Below are 18,482 nucleotides of genomic sequence, written 5' to 3'. Positions count from 1 at the left end.
TCTCCAGCTAGTACCTGGAGGTTGGCAGCCCTAATCGTACAAGTAGAAGAAGAAGAGTTGGTTTTTATATGCCGTCTTTCTCTACCTTTTAATGTAGTGCCCTAATTAACTTAGTTTATAGAGAAAACATATATGCTGTCACATATATGCATATTTACATAATATGAGACACACACACACATATATATATTCTTATGTACAGATCTAGAATCACGATGCATTATGGGTAACCTGTATTCTTTGGTCAAGAGAAAGACTACTACTGGGTCAGAGTGACCCAGCAAGCAGTTTGCAGGCAGCTGACTAGATGAGATCATTCCCTCTTGGTACAGGCAAGTTCCTTAATTAAGCCTGGAGCTTTGATTTAAGATAAGAAGTGTCATTTTGGAATGTAAAGCTGTGCTTCCTCATTAACCATCGCCTTGAAGAGCATTTTCTATTGGATATGCAAATAATTGCTTATACGTCCAAAAGGTTTATTGGACAGTTCAGTCTGACGTGTGTATTACGCTTCTGTAACCACCCATCATCAAAGTCTATATCCATGCTTGCAATCCTTTGATGTGGGTGGAAATTGCTCTGCGCTTTAGGCAATTTTCACCAGCATTTTGTTATATTGGCCAATAAAACAACCTGCTTTGAATCTTCAGCTTCCAACTGTTTTATTGTGATTGAATATTAATACAATAAGGCAGGAAAACATTACATTAAGGAGAATCAAACCAGCTTACAATCTCCTTCTCTTCCACTCGCCACAGCAGACACTTTGTGAGGTAGGCGGGACTGAGAGAATTCAGAGAACTGTGACTCGCCCAAGGTCACCCAACTGGCTTCCTGTGTAGGGGTGGGAAACCAACCCAGTTCTCCAGATTAGCCACTACACCATGCTGGATAAGGATATCACTGGATGATAAAAGAGGCTGCTTCTCAGTGGTAGAGCATCAGCCTGGCATGCCAAAGGTCCAAGGTTCAATCCTTGCCATCTCTAGTTAAAAGGATCAGGTAGTTGGTGATGTGAAAGACTTCTATCTTGGACTCTGGAGAGCGGCTGCTGCTCTGAGAAGGTGGGGCTTGATGGGCCAGTGGTCAGATTCAGTATAAGGCAACTTCATGTGCTCATATATGTGTTATGTTGGACTGCTTGATGCGGTTCCTGAGTTATATAGTGTTGTGGCATTGATTTACTCTTTCCCCTGAATTCCAGGCCAAATGTATGTTCAGAACAAGAACTGGCCATGGTGGCGCATCAGCAGCCATGCGTCCAAGCCTTCACCCGTTTTGTAAAAACATGGAAACAGGATTGTGGAGCCCAGAGGTGGTGCGCAAGCTACGAGAGAAGGTAATGCACAATCTTTATATGTCCATTTGTTATATTTGATCACCCTTTCCAGCCTTATGCTGGTTCCCAAAACAGGTCACAGGAAATGTAAGACAATGCACAAGACAGTGGGACAGAAATGTTCCTTGGAGAGGGAATTATTAGCTGGATGCTTTATTTTTATTGATTTTAAAAAATCCCCCAATGGGGACCAAAAGCAGCTTATTGCATCATTCTCTCTTCCTCTACTTTATCCTCAAAACAACAACCTTGTGAAGTAGGTTAGGCTGAGTGTTCAAGCCGCCTTTGAACCAAGAGGAAAGGTGGGATATACAGTTTTTAATAAGTAAATAAATGAGCCAAAGGTCACCTGGTGAGCTTCCATTGCAGAACCAGAATTCATACCAGTCCAGCACTCTAACCACTGTGCAGTGCTGCCTATGAGCTCTTGGTTGCCTCTTGCCTTCTGATAACATTTGGAAGCTGAAAGAAGCGGGAGAGGAGGTGCTCTTGGTTGGAGCTACATCCTAGCATGTTAGATGGAGGCATGGCTGCTTCCTGCCCTTCCTTCCTTTGATGGCCTCTTTGATTTCTGTTTTTAATTTGCTTATTAAAAATTATGAAAGTAATAGAAACTCGGAGATCATTCCCAGAGGAGTAAAGTAACTTTTGCATGGAATGTAGAATGGACAGACTTCGTATAAAGAAATACACCTGATTCAGTTGTGTGTATTTTGTTGTTGGTGGGGTTTTTTTTGTTTGTTTTTTTGTTTTGGCATTAGCCTGTATCTCCCCCAGGTAAGAAAGCTTTTGTTCACTGGAAAACAGTTGGTTCTTCCATGCCACAGAAGCGCTACATAGGATAAATTTAGAAATGCCAGGGCAGACAGACGAACAATAAAATTTTATTGTTTTAGCCATTAGCTTTTACGACAGCAGTTGTATCTATGGTGGCCAGAACACATGCTCAAACAGCATGAAACCCGCAACATGAATACTGGATAAATAAGCACAAAATTGGATCCCTGTGATATTAATCGAGACCTAGATCTAGGACCTATTCATCCTTTGTCCCCGCTCATTGAACACATTCTGGGTCATCGTTCATGTTTAAGAAATCTTGTTTTCTGCATATTTCCCCCCCCCCTTTTTTTTTTACAAATTGGGCACATGTTCACACCTTATACCCTGAGTAATTAAAAGGTCTGTGGACTCTTCTTCTAACAGGCTGGTATTACACAAATCCTCTCTCACTGGCTGAAAGGGAAAATATTCTGTATAATTAGTTCTTAACCATCGTGTTCTACAAATGTGCAGATTTGGAAATGGCTGCTCATGTGTTTGATTTGGCAGCATAGATACAGGTGCGCAGTATAGAAAAGGTTAGCCTCCTTTGCTCAAGAATGCAGGGCAAACTTGGGAAGAAGTAATAGTAATAAAATAGTTTCCCATCTTAGACTAAGGGAATACAGTATTGCTGTCTTTAAGGGCAAATGCACAAACCGAGTTCGGGTTTGAAAGAACAGGGAGCCCTTCCCCATTCAGTTCCCTACTTTGTGGCCACTTTCTGCCTATTTCACTTTTCCCAGTCAGGTTGGATTATACATAGGGTTGCCAGCTCCAGGTTAGGAAATACCTGGAGATTTTTGGGGCGGAGCCTGAGGAGGGTGGGGTTTTAAAAATATAAGCCTCTAGCTCCTCTCACTGTGGAGATTTAAGGGAAAAGGCATTGCTCTGCAACCAAATGTAAAAAAGATGTAAGCCTCTAGCTCCTCTCATTGTGGAGATTTAATGGGAAAGGCATCTCTCTGCAACAGGAGAAGCTAGTGTTGTTGTTTTTTTAATGAAAGTTGGGATTTCAGAAAACCTGATAGACAGGTTGTTATAACAATATCCAATAATTGATTAAAAAACAACAACAAACCTCTCCAGTGGCAGGGGGAAATGGCCGTTGCAGGGAACCGGATAGGGAAAATGGCACTAATTTGGGCAGGGCTGGGAAAATGCGGACTTTCCTGTCCATATGGGTGCCACCCTGGCTTTGGTGTAATCTTCCTCAAAACAGGAAAGCCGGGGAAAACCTGGATGTGTATGGAAACACCATAATGGTGTAGGGTGAAAATGTTTTCAGAGAACACTAAAATCTGGGCATGAACAAGAAAACTATACAGCTGTAACTCTGTAGACATAAGTTGGACTTGTAATGCAAAAGATAAGTGCCTGCTCCCACACAAGTCTGTTTGAAAATATATCTGAACAAGAGAGGGGCCTGCAGGACTCATGGGGGTGGGAATCCCAATCCCCCAACCGCAGTGGTGGTATTGCTTGGGAGCTACTCCGAGCCTGGAGCCTCTCCCGGCATTCTCTGCCACAGTGGCTGGGCTCAGAGCCGCTCTCAGCTGCTACCACCATTCCCAGCTCTACAGATAAGTGCATTGTAAGTGCACAGACAACGTTGTTTTATTTAGGGGGGGATTTAAACCCCCCAATGTGTTTTAGTTGTGATTTTAGGTTCTTCTGCAAACCTGGGGGGGGGGTTGTCTCTCAAATTTGCAGGAAAACCTGTTTTGCATAGGTGTGGCCCTGATCCACAGATCTAGGTATCCGCAGATGTGGGCTACACGTTGCTGTTAGACATATCTGAATATAAGCAGAATTAAAGCCACAAATCCCATACATAAAATAAAGGTAAATGAATAATAGACCACTAGATTTGAACGTATGAAAAATGCCACTGACCCGTAACTGCCGTCTCCAAAGCTTTCTCCGCAGTAGCTGAACTCAGAGAAAAGACTGACTAGAATGGCGTTTGATCTGTGTTAGGTGTAAAATAATCCGGAGAAAAAGGCCAGCATGCATCTGGGAGGCATGAAACTCTCATCACACATCTGATACAAAGTCCTGGTATTACCCCCCAACAATCTTTAAAAAAATTTGTAACCTTGGCCCTCCCCACTACAACTTGAGGGGTTCCATGAAGGATGAATTGATAGCATGGGTGTTTCCTGAGTATGAGCTTGGAAGAAACACTCCTTTGTATAAACCAATTGTGTGCTACAAATAAAGTTCTGCTTTATTGATTATGAGCCGGATATGGACAATGATCGTTTTCTGAACAACTTCTAACTAGGACTGTTCTTTACCTTTTTTTGTGATAAAATATTTTATAGGACACACTACTATACCATCTATAAGCAAGTGTACAGCATGGAACATCACATCATCTTTAAGTGTTGTCCTGGCTGGGGCAGGAAAAAGGATGATGAAGCTGGATGCCTGCATGGTAAGTGTTGGGTTGTACAGTATTGGGTCCGCTTCTCACACTGTCTGCTTAGGTGAGAACATAACCTTAGATCAGGGGTCCCCAACCTTCTTGAGTCTGTGAGGACCTTTGGAATTCTCACAGTGGATGGTGGGCCCAACCCCCAAATGGCAGCCACAAGGGACGACGCCAACCCCCGAATCTTAGGGTGTGAGGTTATGCATAACTCTAATAGTAACTCTTGGACATTTCAGGCAGAAGCTCTGTGGTTGTGTGGGGTTTGCAGACGGTCACTTCGCTTGTACGACTAATACCCTTGGGTCTTGTTGGTTTATAGATGAGCAGAGTTGGAAGGGGAGAAGGAAGGGTGATGCTGGGGTCTCCAGATAAATAATCTGGTCTAAAAGCATTTGCCAGTGATTAACTTCCTGAATGAAATCTTTCCCTACCCACCTCCATTAAGGGTGCTGGAGTTGAGTTAGGTGGCCACATATACGGTTGTGGATATCCATAATGTGAGAGTGTTCTCCTTCCACAATGTTCACCGGTGTAATTCATTGACTCTGATGTGATCATCATTCATGCTAAAATTAAATCGCCCAGAGGGAATTGGGTGAGTCATTTTTTCCTGCATGAATAGAAACCTTTACAGATGTCTTTACAGATGCAGTGTAGAGTTTATTTATTTAGAACATTTACATGCCGCCTCTCCAGAGACCAGCTTTCTGGTGGCTCAGAAAGTAATATAGACTATCCTAACTCCTGAGGATGTGCTCTGTGGTGGTCGGGGCCACTATGAAACATACTCCCGGAAGAGGTGAGGGAGGCACTGATACTCAGGGCCTTTGGCACAGCGGCAAGACAGAGGGGGTTACCGCACTTGTATTCCCAGCGATGTATTAAGAGTTTGAAAATGTTATAAAAAATACTGTTCGCACTTTGTTTGGCCCCTTTAGCTGTGAAGACGCCTTCCAACCATTTATAAGCTGTGGTATCCAAAAACCCTTTTAAAGCGATGTTTTTATAACATTTTCAAACTCTTAATACATCGCTGGAAATACAAAGTGCGGTAACCCCCATAATTATTTAAAAGAACTTAGGGGGCCACTTGAATGGGCTCTGAAGCTCGCTTAGTTATCTGTTTTTAATTATTGGTGTTAATTTCAATTGATGATTATTTGTACATTTTGTTTAATTAAAGGTAGTCCCCTGTGCAAGCACCAGGTCATTACTGACCTATGGGGTGATGCCACATCCCGACATTTACTAGGAGGTTTACGGGAGGTTTTCCAGTGCCTTCCCCAGTCATCTTACACTCTACCCCCAGCAAGCTGGGTACTCATTTTACCAACCTTGGAAAGATGGAAGGCTGAGTCAACCTTGAGCCGGCTACCTGAAACCAACTTCCGTCAGGATTGAGCTTAGGTCGTGAGCAGAGCTTTGACTGCAGTACTGCAGTTTACCACTCTATTTTATTTGTTAAATTAATATTTTTTACATTTTATATCTTGTTTACCTGACTTGGGTTCTCACTGGGAGAAAGGTGGGATATTAACATTCCTAGATAAATCAATACATACAAAGAAATACAGTAATAGAAAAATACTGTGAGATTCTCAATATAAAAAGAAACCATAAAATTGCTAACAGATGTAGATAATTCTGATGGAAACCCCAAAACAGGGCTGTGTGTCTCCATCAGCATCTGCACAGTGTCGACTTCAGCGGAAACTTTAGTGCTCCCTTCGGCTTCGACAGGGGAATGCCAGAGGAACCCGGAGCGATGCTTCAAATCTCCAATTGTCAATGTGGTGATTACTTTTAATGTCTAAGCGCTAAGGCATTCCCCGGAGCAGGCCAGACATATGGCATTCAAAGGCGGGGGAACTGTTGGAGCTACCACGCGTGCAGCGATAAGGCCTGATCCTGGAATCCAAACAAGATTGTGCAGTGGTTGTTTCCTGGTGAGCTGACAAGCGCTGACACGACGCCATAAGAACAATGTCTCTTCGTCTGCCGTTTCTGGTTCTTTGCAGCAGAGGAGGGTTTTTTTATCTTGGTGGGTCTGCTCACTTTCTACCGACTGCTGAGCGTCCAAATGGAATTTCCACAGTCCTCGTTTCTAGAGTTCTGTTATTTGTTAGTGGCTGTTGGGAAGCTGCCAGCAGTAGATCTGCAAATCAGATACTATAGGTGAAAAGAAATCCACTCTTAAGTAGTGGTTAAGGGTCATTTGTTCTCAGAAAGGAATGCAAAAGCCCCCGTAACTGTTGCAAACAGCTCTACCAGCTGTGTGTTCTGAAGTTGCTACGGAACTTATAAACAGCGCTTTTATAGTGAAGCTGAATTGGGGTGAAGATCTTGAGTAGGGTTGAAATACTGTCTCTGTGGTGGAAAACACTCGTGAAATGGGAGTTGGTTGTCTTGGGAAAGAACTGTGAGATCTGCTGCATTCTTGGTTTGTGCCAACTACTTCCCGATACAAAATCAGTATCCGGTCCATGTGATTAAGATCTTATTGGTCGTGTAAGGATATCTTCATTTTCATACTACTAGTAATGTCTGCCTCTGATCTGCTTGGCCCAGACTAGCCCAATCTCATTAGATCTCAGAAGCTAAGCAGGGTTGGCCCTGGTTAGTACTTGGATGGGAGACCACCAGGGAAGAACAGGGTCGCTACGCAGAGGCAGGCAATGGTAAACCACCTCTGTTAGTCTCGTGCCTTGAAAACCTTACAGCGTCATCATAAATTGGCTGCTACTTGATGTCACTGTCCACCAATAACATCTGTATCGTTGGTCTTCAGTTGGTAATGACCCACAAATGGACCATGTCCTAATCTAAGGTGGGTTGCATCAAGGAGCATAGCCACCAGGGGTGAAAGTAACTTAAGTTTATTACTTGTACTGTCTTTCACAGGGTGCTCAACATCTTGTGGCATGAGCCTGCCTAGGCTAGATCTCCTTCTTCAGACGTATCGAAATGACACATGTGAGAACTGAAGCGAAGCAAGTCTGATTCTGGTCAGTGCCTGGATAGGAGATGGCTAGGGAGAGATTCAAAATAGATAAAAACAAGTATTTCTTCACCCAACACATAGTTAAATTGTGGAACTCCCTGCCCCAGGATGTGGTGATGGCTGCCAACTTGGAAGGCTTTAAGAGGGGAGCAGACATGTTCATGGAGGAGAAGGCTATCCATGGCTACTAGCCAAAATGAATACTAGTCATGATGCATGCCTATTCTCTCTAGTATCAAAGGAGCATGCCTATCATATTAGGTACTGTGGAACACAGGCAGACTAACGCTGCTGCAGTCGTCTTGTTTGTGGGCTTCTTAGAGCCACCTGGTTGGCCTCCCTGTGAACAGACTCCTGGACTTGATGGACCTTGGTCTGATCCAGCATAGCCTTTTTATGTTCTTATGGTTACTAATTGGAGAGAAACTGCATATCCTTTATGGGGAGCATGCAAATTGTATTAGGTGCTGTGGAACACAGGCAGGATAATTCTGCTGCAGCCGTCTTGTTTGTGGGCTTCCTACAGGCACCTGGTTGGCCACTGTGTGAACAGACTGCTTTACTTGATGGGCCTTGGTCTCATCCAGCATGGCTTTTCTTATGTTCTTTTGTACCCTGTACATTCTGCCTTGAGTTCCATGACTGCAGAATGGTGGACTATCAACGCAACCCACGTAGGTCTATTTGGACATATAGAAAGGAAAGATTTGATTTTTCCTAAATACCAAAGTGTGTTGGAATGTACTTTTCTAACCTGAGCCGTCTTTTTAATCTAGTTATTGGTAGGGTTGCCAGGTCCCTCTTCAACACTAATGGGAGGTTTTTGGGGCAGAGCCTGAAAAGGGCAGGGTTTGGAGAGGGGAGGTACTTCAATGCCATAGAGTCCAGTTGCCAAAGCAGCCATTTTCTCCAGGTGAACTGATCTCTATCGGCTGCAGATCAGTTGTTATAGCAGGAGATCTCCAGCCAGTACCTGGAGGTTGGCAACCCTAGTTATTGGGCATCTTTGTCAGCCATTGGCTGCACAGGGAGGAAATGGGTAGTGAGTTGCTTTTTGAAAACAGAGCCATTATTAATGCATTGGATTGAGCTGTGGTGTGTGGAAGGCTTTCAACAGTTCCCTGACATAACTGAGGACAGCCCAGGGGTGTCGTAATCTGTAATAGGGAGCCATTCCCCAGCAATTTATGAGATGAAGCCTAATGACTCCCTGCGAGCTGTTATGGTGTATTTCGTAAGCCAGAAACGGGCGGTATTTCAATATTGGAGTTATTTTGATTATGATTAGAAGAACGAGGCTTGCAGAACAGCAAGGTGGAAAAGTAATCCCTATACATCTTTGAATTTCGTTGGAATTTTACTAACAGTAAAAGTTTTACTGAATAAATAAAGGATTACAATTTGGGATGAGGTAGTTTCTCGCTTGGTAACAAACAGAGGTGCACGGCTTGCTTGTTTTTACTTTTTAGTTCTGTTGCTTTTTTTTTTAGCTCTAGGAGCCATTTTTTTCTTGAAATGAAATGGATTAAAATTTCAAAGACAGTCGTCTTTTTAAAAATAGCTGTTCCCACCAGCAAACTGCTGCTCTCTCTGCTGCCTTCAAACCAAGCACAAGTAGCTTTATGGATGTGAAGTAACTCTAGTTTGCTCCAATTTGGATCCTAGTTTTCTTCTTAGCAGACCTGGACATGGTGCTGATTCCAAGCAAGTGCGACATACAGCAATCTAGGCTGTGTCCACTTGAGAGTTTTGCTTCCATCTGAAACTTCAGCTTCTTTTTCTACTTTTCATTCACACGACTTGATCGCCCCGTTGTCCTGCCGTGACGCACCCCCACGGCTTCCTTTACTTTGGTCTGTTCTTTCCAAAACTCAGCTTTGGTACAATCTTTCTGAAAAGGTCTCACTCAAAAAAAGGTTTGCTTACCATGTGGACAGGAAGGTGCAGATTTCCATATCGGCCGCTGTCTCCCATTGTGCCTGCAGCCTGCCCCCCATACATATCACAGTTGGCTTTTTGTTGGCTCACATTATTAAATCAGTAATTATATTGCTATAGCATAATTACATGACAGCGATATAGCTACTGCTGGTTACCAAAATGGCAAAAAAGTCCTCTAGAGATAAGGGGAAATGGAGGGAAGAAAAGAGGGTCCCTCTGTGTGGATCCTAGCATTGCTGCTACAAATGTCTTTGCATTCCCGGTAGAATGAGTATGCAACAGAGAATCATGTCTATGTGGAAGCAGACTGCGTTAACTAGATTATTACCAGTAAACGCTGGTTTAAAAGTGTTGTAAGCATCATTTTTTTTTCTACCAAAGGTGTGTGGGAGGGTGGGGGGGATAGAAAATCCTGATAGCCATTCATGACACAATTGCAGCAGGCGGCTCGAAATATCCCTCAAGACCGTTTTCTCTTTGGTAAATTTTTCGCTGAATTGAAGTCTTTGCAGCGTGTTCTGGAAGCCTCTGACCCGAACAGTTTCCAGAAAGCATCGACGTTTTCATGCAGTAAAAGCGAGGGCTGCTCGTTTTAACGAGAGAGAAACGACTCGTTTCATGCTGTCAGCTCTCCAGCCTCCCAGTGACCTTGGTGTTTGCACGGGGCAAACACGGCTTTCCCGCCGAAGCAAACCTTCCCAGTTGCTAGGAGGGAGCCCTGTCACGACGCTTGTGGTTATTCCTGACCTTCTCGAAGGGCTAAAATGATTGTGGGAACTTGGTGAGGATTATTGCTGGGGAAGGGAGTGAGGGGCTTGCCAAGACTGCAGCGTGGGGGATGAAACTGAAGGGCTGTGGGCCTGTGTTGAAGTGCATCTCCCTGGCAGAGGTCAGAGTGTGGGGGTGGAGGGGAATCCTGCAAGACAGCAAAGAAACCCCCGTTGGTTGCTGAATTAAAGCTGCTGTTTATTTAACAAACCATTAGCTGGAGAGAATCATCAGGTTTTCTCCAGTGTTCATCAGGCCGGCAAAAAAAGGGTTTAAAAAAATCTAACTATGGCTCTTCATAGCACTAAATTGTCATTTGTGGCATGGCATAGCTGAATTGGGTCCTGTTTTTAAAAAGGGTTTGTAAGGGGCATCAGCGTATCCCTTACGACAGCATGCAGAGAAAAGGCTGAATGCCAGTGGTAGAATTAAAATGATGCAATTCGTCATCTTCCACTGCATTTCTTTGCTCCGGGAGATCCGCCTTCAATAAGAGAATTATGTCCCATTCGGGATGCTCTGTCTGACCCCCCCCCCAGGACCTTCTGCATTCAACAGGTGTTTGAATAGCATAAATTCAGCCTAGGCAGCTATTCTATAACTGTATCTCTATGTTGTGAAAAGGTGGACCCTTAGTAATTGACAAAGTTATTTTCTGCTATTGATGCTACTTTTTGGCTCTGGTGCTTTTAAGAGCTGCATGACAAGCCACAATTTAAGGGCAGCTTTGCAGTGCATGGATGGCGATGCAGTCAAGGTTGTAGGTCTGTTGATGGCTTTCCTGCCTGGATTGTACACAGGGCCCTGGCAGGGAAGCCAAAGGCAGAGAGCCTGTGTCCAGTTGAACAACTATCGCTCTTGAGTTCAGGAAGGTCAGGATTTGAACCTAGGTTTCTCTAATTTCAAGCCAACAATCTATCCATTATGCAACAGAGACTTGCACCTTACTATCCAAGTCAATCTGAAAAACAGGCAACAAAGATGAAAAGGACAAAACAAATTAAAAAATGTGTGGATGTGTGAGAGACTGTTTATAGTTATCATGCTGTCTTCAAAAGGATATTGTAGAGCTGAATAAAAGTGCAGAAAAGAGCAACCAAGATTATCATTGGATGATCTTCCCTGTAAGGAAAGGCTAAAGAATTTGGGTCTTTTCAGTTTAGGGAAAAAAGGCTACTTAAAGGAGAGAGGAAACATAATAGAAGTTTTTTAAATTATGGGTTGGCTGCAGCTGAGAATGGTGTGGGGGGAAGTTTGCCAATTTCCCTTATCCCATTGTCCAACTCTGGCCATCTCTTCATATTTTTCCCTTGGGGGGTCCACTGCCTTCTAGGAATAGCATTTTGTGGGGCACGTTGGACTACCATGGGAGGGGGAAGGCAAAGAAGCCCTCTGCAGCTCATATAAATTCACCTTCTGTCAGCAGAGATTTTTTGCAGGATCCAAACCTATGTTTGGTTTAGGGCAGTGACTGCAGGGAACTTACTACAACTTCAAGACCCTCTGATGAAGCTGACAGTAAATAGGGGCAGGAGAGAGAGCCCTTCACACCACACATAACTAATTCAGTCTGTATGATGCAGTCATGGTTAAGATGACTCTAAAAGGAGGTCAGGCAAATGTTATAAAAAATAAGTCCACCCGTGGCTATTAGCCAGGATGGCTAAATCGAACCTCCATGTTCAGACAATGTGCTTTTGTATACTGGCTGTTTGGCGTCTGTGCCTCTTTTATGGGCGCATCAGGCTGGCTGGACTAACAGGACCAGTTGGTCCAATCTGACAGGGCTTCTCTTTTGCTCATTGATCACGCTCATTTTTATTAGATGAAAATCTTTGGACTCTGACTATATATTAAATGTTCTTGGTGAAAATGTTCAAGGTTGCTGAAATGTACCACAAGGAATTATGGTCCTACGTATGTTTTGCTATTTCCTGCTTAAAAGTTGCAGAGTAAGATCACTTAACCTTCCTTCTTCTCCATCGCTAACATAACACACACACACACACACACCCTGTATTAAAGCTCTCTCCAGCAGCGCTAAGAAAAGGGTAGGAGGCATGAAGCTTGGACATTTGCAATGGAAACTGTAAAACGCAGATTGAAAAATCATCGCCTGCTTCCTTCCCAGATGTGACAAGATATTAATCCTCACATCTTGACAAACTGCCCTTGAGTACCTGAACTTTACAGCTATTAGCGCAGAGCCAACGGGTAGGCGGGCAGGTGAACCACAAAGTGCCAAACAAATGTGACAGCGGCAAATGGCCTCGAGAATAACCAGTTGAGAACAAATGCATCCTTAATGCAGGAGATAGAAGGGGCTGTTTACTTTGTTGGCTGGGCGAAGCTGGACTAACTAGAAATAAATGTGTGCTGCTTCAGCTGCTGCCAGTTGCAATTCTTAGGTCTACAAGGAAACAAACACGGCCAGAGAAAGAATGGGGGCAGGGGGGTGGGGAATGGGGTATGGCAGCTTTTGCTGCCGACGTTACCCATGAAGTGCCCATCTTTGTGACCCATGTGACAGGAGAGTCTGTTTCAGTAACCCCAGGAGAGAGAACTTTAAGGCCCCTGATGGTTGGCCTGGGCCATTACAACACTATTCCCAAGAGCCAGTGTGGTACAGTGGGTAGGGTGTCTGATTAGGACCCAGGTTCAAATTCCTGCATGGCCCTTAGGCTCGTTGGCAGGCCTTGGGCCAGTCACTTTCTTGGCCTCATAACAACCCTCAAGGTCCGGTTAAGGTAAACTGGAAGAGGGGAGGGACTGTGGTTCAGTGGTAGAGCATCTGCTTGGCATGCAGAAGGTCCCAAGTTCAATCCCCGGTGTGACACTTTCCCTTTGGAGTTTGCTTACAGAACCAGGGTATTTTGGGGAGGGGCCGTGGCTCAGTGGTAGAGCATCTGCTTGTCATGCAGAAGCTCCCAGGTTCAATCCCCACCATCTCCAGTTATAGGGACTAGGCAAGTAGGTGATGCGAAAGACCTCTGCCTGAGACCCTGGAGAGCTGCTGTCAGTCTGAGTTGACAATTCTGACTTTGATGGACCAAGGGTCTGATTCAGTATAAGGCAGGTTCATGTGTTCAGCATACACTGCTATGAGCTTCTTGGAAGAAGATCTGGATAAAAATGTGGTAGATATAGGGGTTATGATGTGGAAGGCTGGGCAGATCCCCCCCCCCCCACTGTGGTGGTTAGAGTGTCAGACTAGGGTCTGGAATAACCAAGTTTGAATCTCCACTCTGGTGTTGGAGCTTGCAGGATGACCCTAGTCCAGTCGCATACTCTGAGCCGAAGGTATCTCATGGGGTTACTCAGAGGATACAGTTGAGGAGGGGAGAAAGGGTGTGTGAAGTAAATAAATAGTGATGGTGGAAAGTACCATCAAGTTGCAGCTGACTTATGGTGACCCCCATAGGGGTTTTCAAGGCAAGAGATGAACAGAGGTGATTTGCCATTGCCTAACTCTAGGTAGCAACCTAGACTCTCTTGGTGGTCTCTTGGTGGTCTCCCATCCAAATACTAACAAGGGCCAACCCTGCTTAGCTTCCGAGATCTGATGAGATCAGGCTAGCCTGGGCCATCCAGGTCAGGGCAAATAAATTGTAGTGCTTTATTTCCCCCTCCTCCCATGTAAATCATGAGTTGCTTTTCAGCTGAGCAGAGAAATCGAAATGGAGCCCTTGTAGACATCTCAGCTGGAGATCTAAATCTTGCTGATCCCAGTGTCTGGGTCAGGCGGAAGATCTCCCATCTTCCACATTTTTATTTGTTTGTTTACTTATTTTTATTCTGATCTTCTTCCAAGCAGCTCAGATGGAGTTATAGAACACCCCCCCCCACCCCCGTATGTTATCCTTACGACAGATTAGGCTAGCGAGACCTGGAATGCCCTAAGCAGCAAGCGAATGATAGGAAGCCATGTGTCATCAGTCACATGATAGGAAGGGGGTAGGCAGAATTATGAGCACATCTGTGTCAAGTCTAGGCCTGTGGGCCACAAGCCAAGAGACGTACGGACAGGAGGCACAAGCTGAGAAGCCGGAGGTGTACTGTAGCGAGGAACAAGCCAACGGTCAGAGAAACGGTGGATTCCCCCAAGAAACCTTTTATTTATATGTATTCATTCAGCTGTCGTTTGAAAGAACCAGAATCAGTAGAGCATATTCTCTTCTACTGTCCCTTGTATCATAAACAACGATTAGAACTAATTAACCCTCACCTTGTGTCTTTAAAAGACTCATCATACTAGCGGATAGGATACCTTCTGTTTCCGAATATGTGGCAGAATTCCCGGCGATTGTTATCAAAAACAAAATAAAGGGTAAAGAAACAAACAAATAATAAAACCAACCGAGGCAATCTATAGATTCTGGGATAGAATACATAAATGGGTGCTGGTGACAGCTGTGCTGGACATTAAGTCTTGGTTTTTTACTTGTCTCTCAGGAGAACGTATTATTATAGCATCTAATGCTGAAGAGTTCTAAATTGATGGTTACTTTTTAGTTATACTGTTGAATTGTGAGTATGGAATATGGAGATTTATGTATTTTTGTTACTATTTTTATTATCATGCCATTAAAGGTGACTGAAACTGATTTATTCATTCATTCAAACATCTCTACCCAACCTTTCCTTGTGGTTCAAGGCAGCTTGCAATAATAGTTCAAAAGCATTTCTAGTTAAAACCAGAATAAAATAGCAAACCCCGAATCTCTCCCCCGCCCCTAAAAAAAAAGCTGCATGGCAGCTTCGTTGTCTACACGTGTGTACCAGCAGCAGGTTCTTCCAAATAGCAGCTCTATAGGGGTCTGTGACCAAGAGTCCTGATCCCGACTGCTGAGTTGGAGAGCGAGAGAGGAAGGAGGGGGGGCTGGAACAAGGTCTCCCAGTGGCTTTCTTGGTTATCTTTGGCCAGAATGCAAGAGCTAAGAAGATGCATTCTAGAAACCAGCCAGGCTCCCCTGCATTTTGAGATTGCCCGGAAGATGATGAAATTGGTGAGGCAGAGCATTGAATCTGACCATTTGGGGAGGGGCAAGTAGGTGATGTGAAAGACCTCAGCCGGAGACCCCGGAGAGCTGCTGCCAGTCTGAGTAGTCAATACTGACTTTGATGGACCAAGGGTCTGATTCAGTATAAGGCAGCTTCATGTGTTCATGTGTCTCTCAAGTTCAGTGCTGTCCATTCTGACCGGCAGCAGCTCTCCAGGGTCTTAGGCAGAGGTCATTCACATCACCTACTTGCCTTATCCCTTTAACTGGAGATGCTGGGGATTGAACCTCGGACCATCTGCATGCCAAGCAGATGCTCTACCACTGAGCCACAGCCCCTCCCCAAATGGTCAGATTCAATATGTGCCAATCTCCAGGTAGGAGCTGGAGATCTCCTGCTATTGCAACTCCTCTCCAGCCGATAGAGATCAGTTCACCTGAAAAAATGGCCACTTTGGCAATTGAACACTATGGCACTGAAGTCCCTTCCCTCCCTGAACCCCACCCTCCTCAGTCTCTGCCCCCAAAACCTCCCACCAGTGGCGAAGAGGGACCTGGCAACCCTACTTACTACCTGATCCTTTTAACTGGAAATGCCAGTGGTTGAACCGGGGATGCTCTGCTACTGAGCCCCTTGCCCTGTGATAGAAGAGTTGTAGGTGGAGCTATAACCTCTTTTGTCTCTGTCATACCCCAGAGATATAAGGTGCTTTGGAAAGCACCAAGGAGTTCCTGGGACCCTGACAGCCACTTGTTTTCCCAGGGAAGAGAGTCATAAAATAGGTCTACGTGGTCAGAGAGAAGAGATGGGTTTCTGTAGAGAGAGAAGCATTTGCTGTACCTGCCAGAAAGGGCAAGATGGATAGTTGTTGGAAAAAATTATCTGAATATTGGGATGTGTGGGACATGTGCCTCGGGTTGACTGGGAAATTGGGATTCAACCTAAATTTGGATTGGGTGAGATTCTGCTAGCTGAAGCCGGAAGGATTAAGAGGCAGGCAACACCCATTTGTCTTTGTTCAAATGCTGGGAGTTGGATTCCTCTGCTTGGAGCAGGCGGGGATCAGGATGCGTATTTGTTCCACAGATGTGCTAGGAGGATGTCGGAAGTAAATCTTCTGTATTGTTAAGTTTCGCTTAGTGTTACATTTTTTTCCTGTCATTTTCCTCAGATCTGTAAACCAGTAGGTGTGATAGTTATTTTCCATTTCTTGTTCTCCGGCTTAATTTGTCACAATACAGTCTTCCTGTTCAAGAGAGCAGATTGTGCTTCAGACTCTTCCTTGTGCACCTTAGGCACTTGTTCATACTCAAACATTCATGCCCAGGGGAAGGGTCTGAAGGAACTGGGAAAGCTCTGGCCTTTGTACTTGCTCAGAGGCAGCCTTTACTAGTGTTCTTCAAATCATAGGTAATGGGGGAGCTGGATTTTAACATGGGGTGAGTGGCATGAAGAAGAGGAACATGGTAGATCACGGGTGTCAAACTCAATAGTTATGAGGGCTGGATATGACATAAATGTCACTTGGTTGGGCCAGGCGGTGCCCTGTCAGCCCAGATCAAGGGTGGTGGGATGGTGGCTGCCCCGGTTGGCTTGTGGGCTGGATAAAAGCTCTCAAGGGTCCAGATCTGGCCCGTGGGCCTTATATTTGACACCCCTGCAGTAGATGTTCACACAAACACACTACATGTATGTAAGCACACATAGACCCAGGGCGGGATTATGACAGCGTAGTGTAGTGGTTAAGAGCAGTGGTTTGGAGTGGTGGACTCTGATCTGGAGAACCGGGTTGGATTCCCCACTCCTCCACATGAGCGGTGGAGGTTAATCTGGTGAACTGGATTTGTTTCCCACTCCTACACATGAAGCCAGCTGGGTGACCTTGGGCTAGTCACAACTTTGTTAGAGCTCTCTCAACCTCACATGGTGTCAGTTGTGGGGAGGGGAAGGTGATTGTAAGCTGGTTTGAGTCTCCCTTAATTGGTAGAGAAAGTCGGCATATAAAAACCAACTCTTCTTTTCTCCTTATTCTCCTCCTCCTCCAGAGTGGCAAATGCACAGAAGTCTATTTCCTCTTCAGCCCCCGCCCAAATACTAAAGTCTCCCAGACCGATGCAGGTGTTGGTGCAATACTTGCTAACCGTGTGTCTCCAGACTACGGAATTAACAAGAACACACATCCTTTCATTATCTTCCCTTGTGAAAAAAATTACCGCCATGTTTCCTCGAGTTTGGTGATTAAGCGGTTCAGTTCCTATGCTCCCATAATGTGTCACAGTCATTCGAGCACCTTTTCGGCTCTGCCTCCCCCCCACCCCCCAAGAACGGCCCCGAAGTTAATTACACTGTCTGTCAGGAACCAGACCCACCATCAGCCGCTTTGGATTCCTGCTCCTTTCAATATGACTGAGCTCACAGCTGGGGCAGCTGGATCTAATTAGGAGCCGGCAACCCCGTGGTTTTAGCAACTGCTGCCGAAGAACGGTTAATGCTGGTGGCCTCCGAAGCCGCTTGCGTTACAGACGATAAAGAAAAAATCCTTGTCATTTGGGGAGACAGCTCACCGAACAAGTATGAACAGGAACAAAGATTTCCCCAGAGATGTAGCAAACCAAAGGGCGGTTTTGGGTTGGGGGTGGTTTTGTTACTTCCATCCAAATGCCATCGGTCCAACATTTTAGGGCAAATTGCCGGGTTAATGATGGGGGGGGGCGTGAAAGGAGATATAGAATGCAGTATCTGAAAGGTTTTACAGTTACTGGGAAACCTGTGGCAGGTAGATGTTTCGCCTGTGTGTTGCAGAGAATGCCCCCAAAATTGGTATTCATCTGCGAACGCCGACAATCCCAGACAAATTTTGTGAATGATTGAAAACCTAAAGACTGGAGGCTGACAACTGCTGTCAGTGTGATTTGTCAGTCTGTACTGGTGGATTTCCAACAAAACAATGAGGGAAGCAGGGAGCCGATATCAGGCATTCACAGAATTCATCTCCTGATTGTCAGAGTCTGCAAATAGTTCTCAGTTTGTTGGCAGTACACCAAATTGCACTGGCGGTCCTTTTCTGTGTTCACTGGTGCGTCTTTAGATTTCTGATGCAGGACAACCTTTGTGAACAATTGTTGGCATTCACAAATGAACACCAATGCTTTAGACATTCATTGTTGCATATA

General features: G+C 44.9%; 1 protein-coding gene across 1 annotated transcript in view; it reads left to right on the top strand.

Moving 5' to 3' along the window:
- Positions 1 to 222: 222 nt before the first annotated feature.
- The window catches only part of LOC130478222 (multiple epidermal growth factor-like domains protein 6), a 239,285-nt gene continuing 221,025 nt past the window's right edge, over positions 223 to 18,482 (top strand). The window contains 3 exon segments of the mRNA XM_056850373.1: positions 223 to 266; positions 1,205 to 1,339; positions 4,489 to 4,615. Coding sequence (XP_056706351.1) covers positions 223 to 266; positions 1,205 to 1,339; positions 4,489 to 4,615 — 306 coding nt within the window.

Source organism: Euleptes europaea, chromosome 5 (assembly GCF_029931775.1).
Source record: "Euleptes europaea isolate rEulEur1 chromosome 5, rEulEur1.hap1, whole genome shotgun sequence".
Classification (NCBI taxonomy): domain Eukaryota; kingdom Metazoa; phylum Chordata; class Lepidosauria; order Squamata; family Sphaerodactylidae; genus Euleptes; species Euleptes europaea.
Note: the sequence above shows the minus strand (reverse complement) of the source record. Positions and strands in the feature narration are given on the sequence as shown.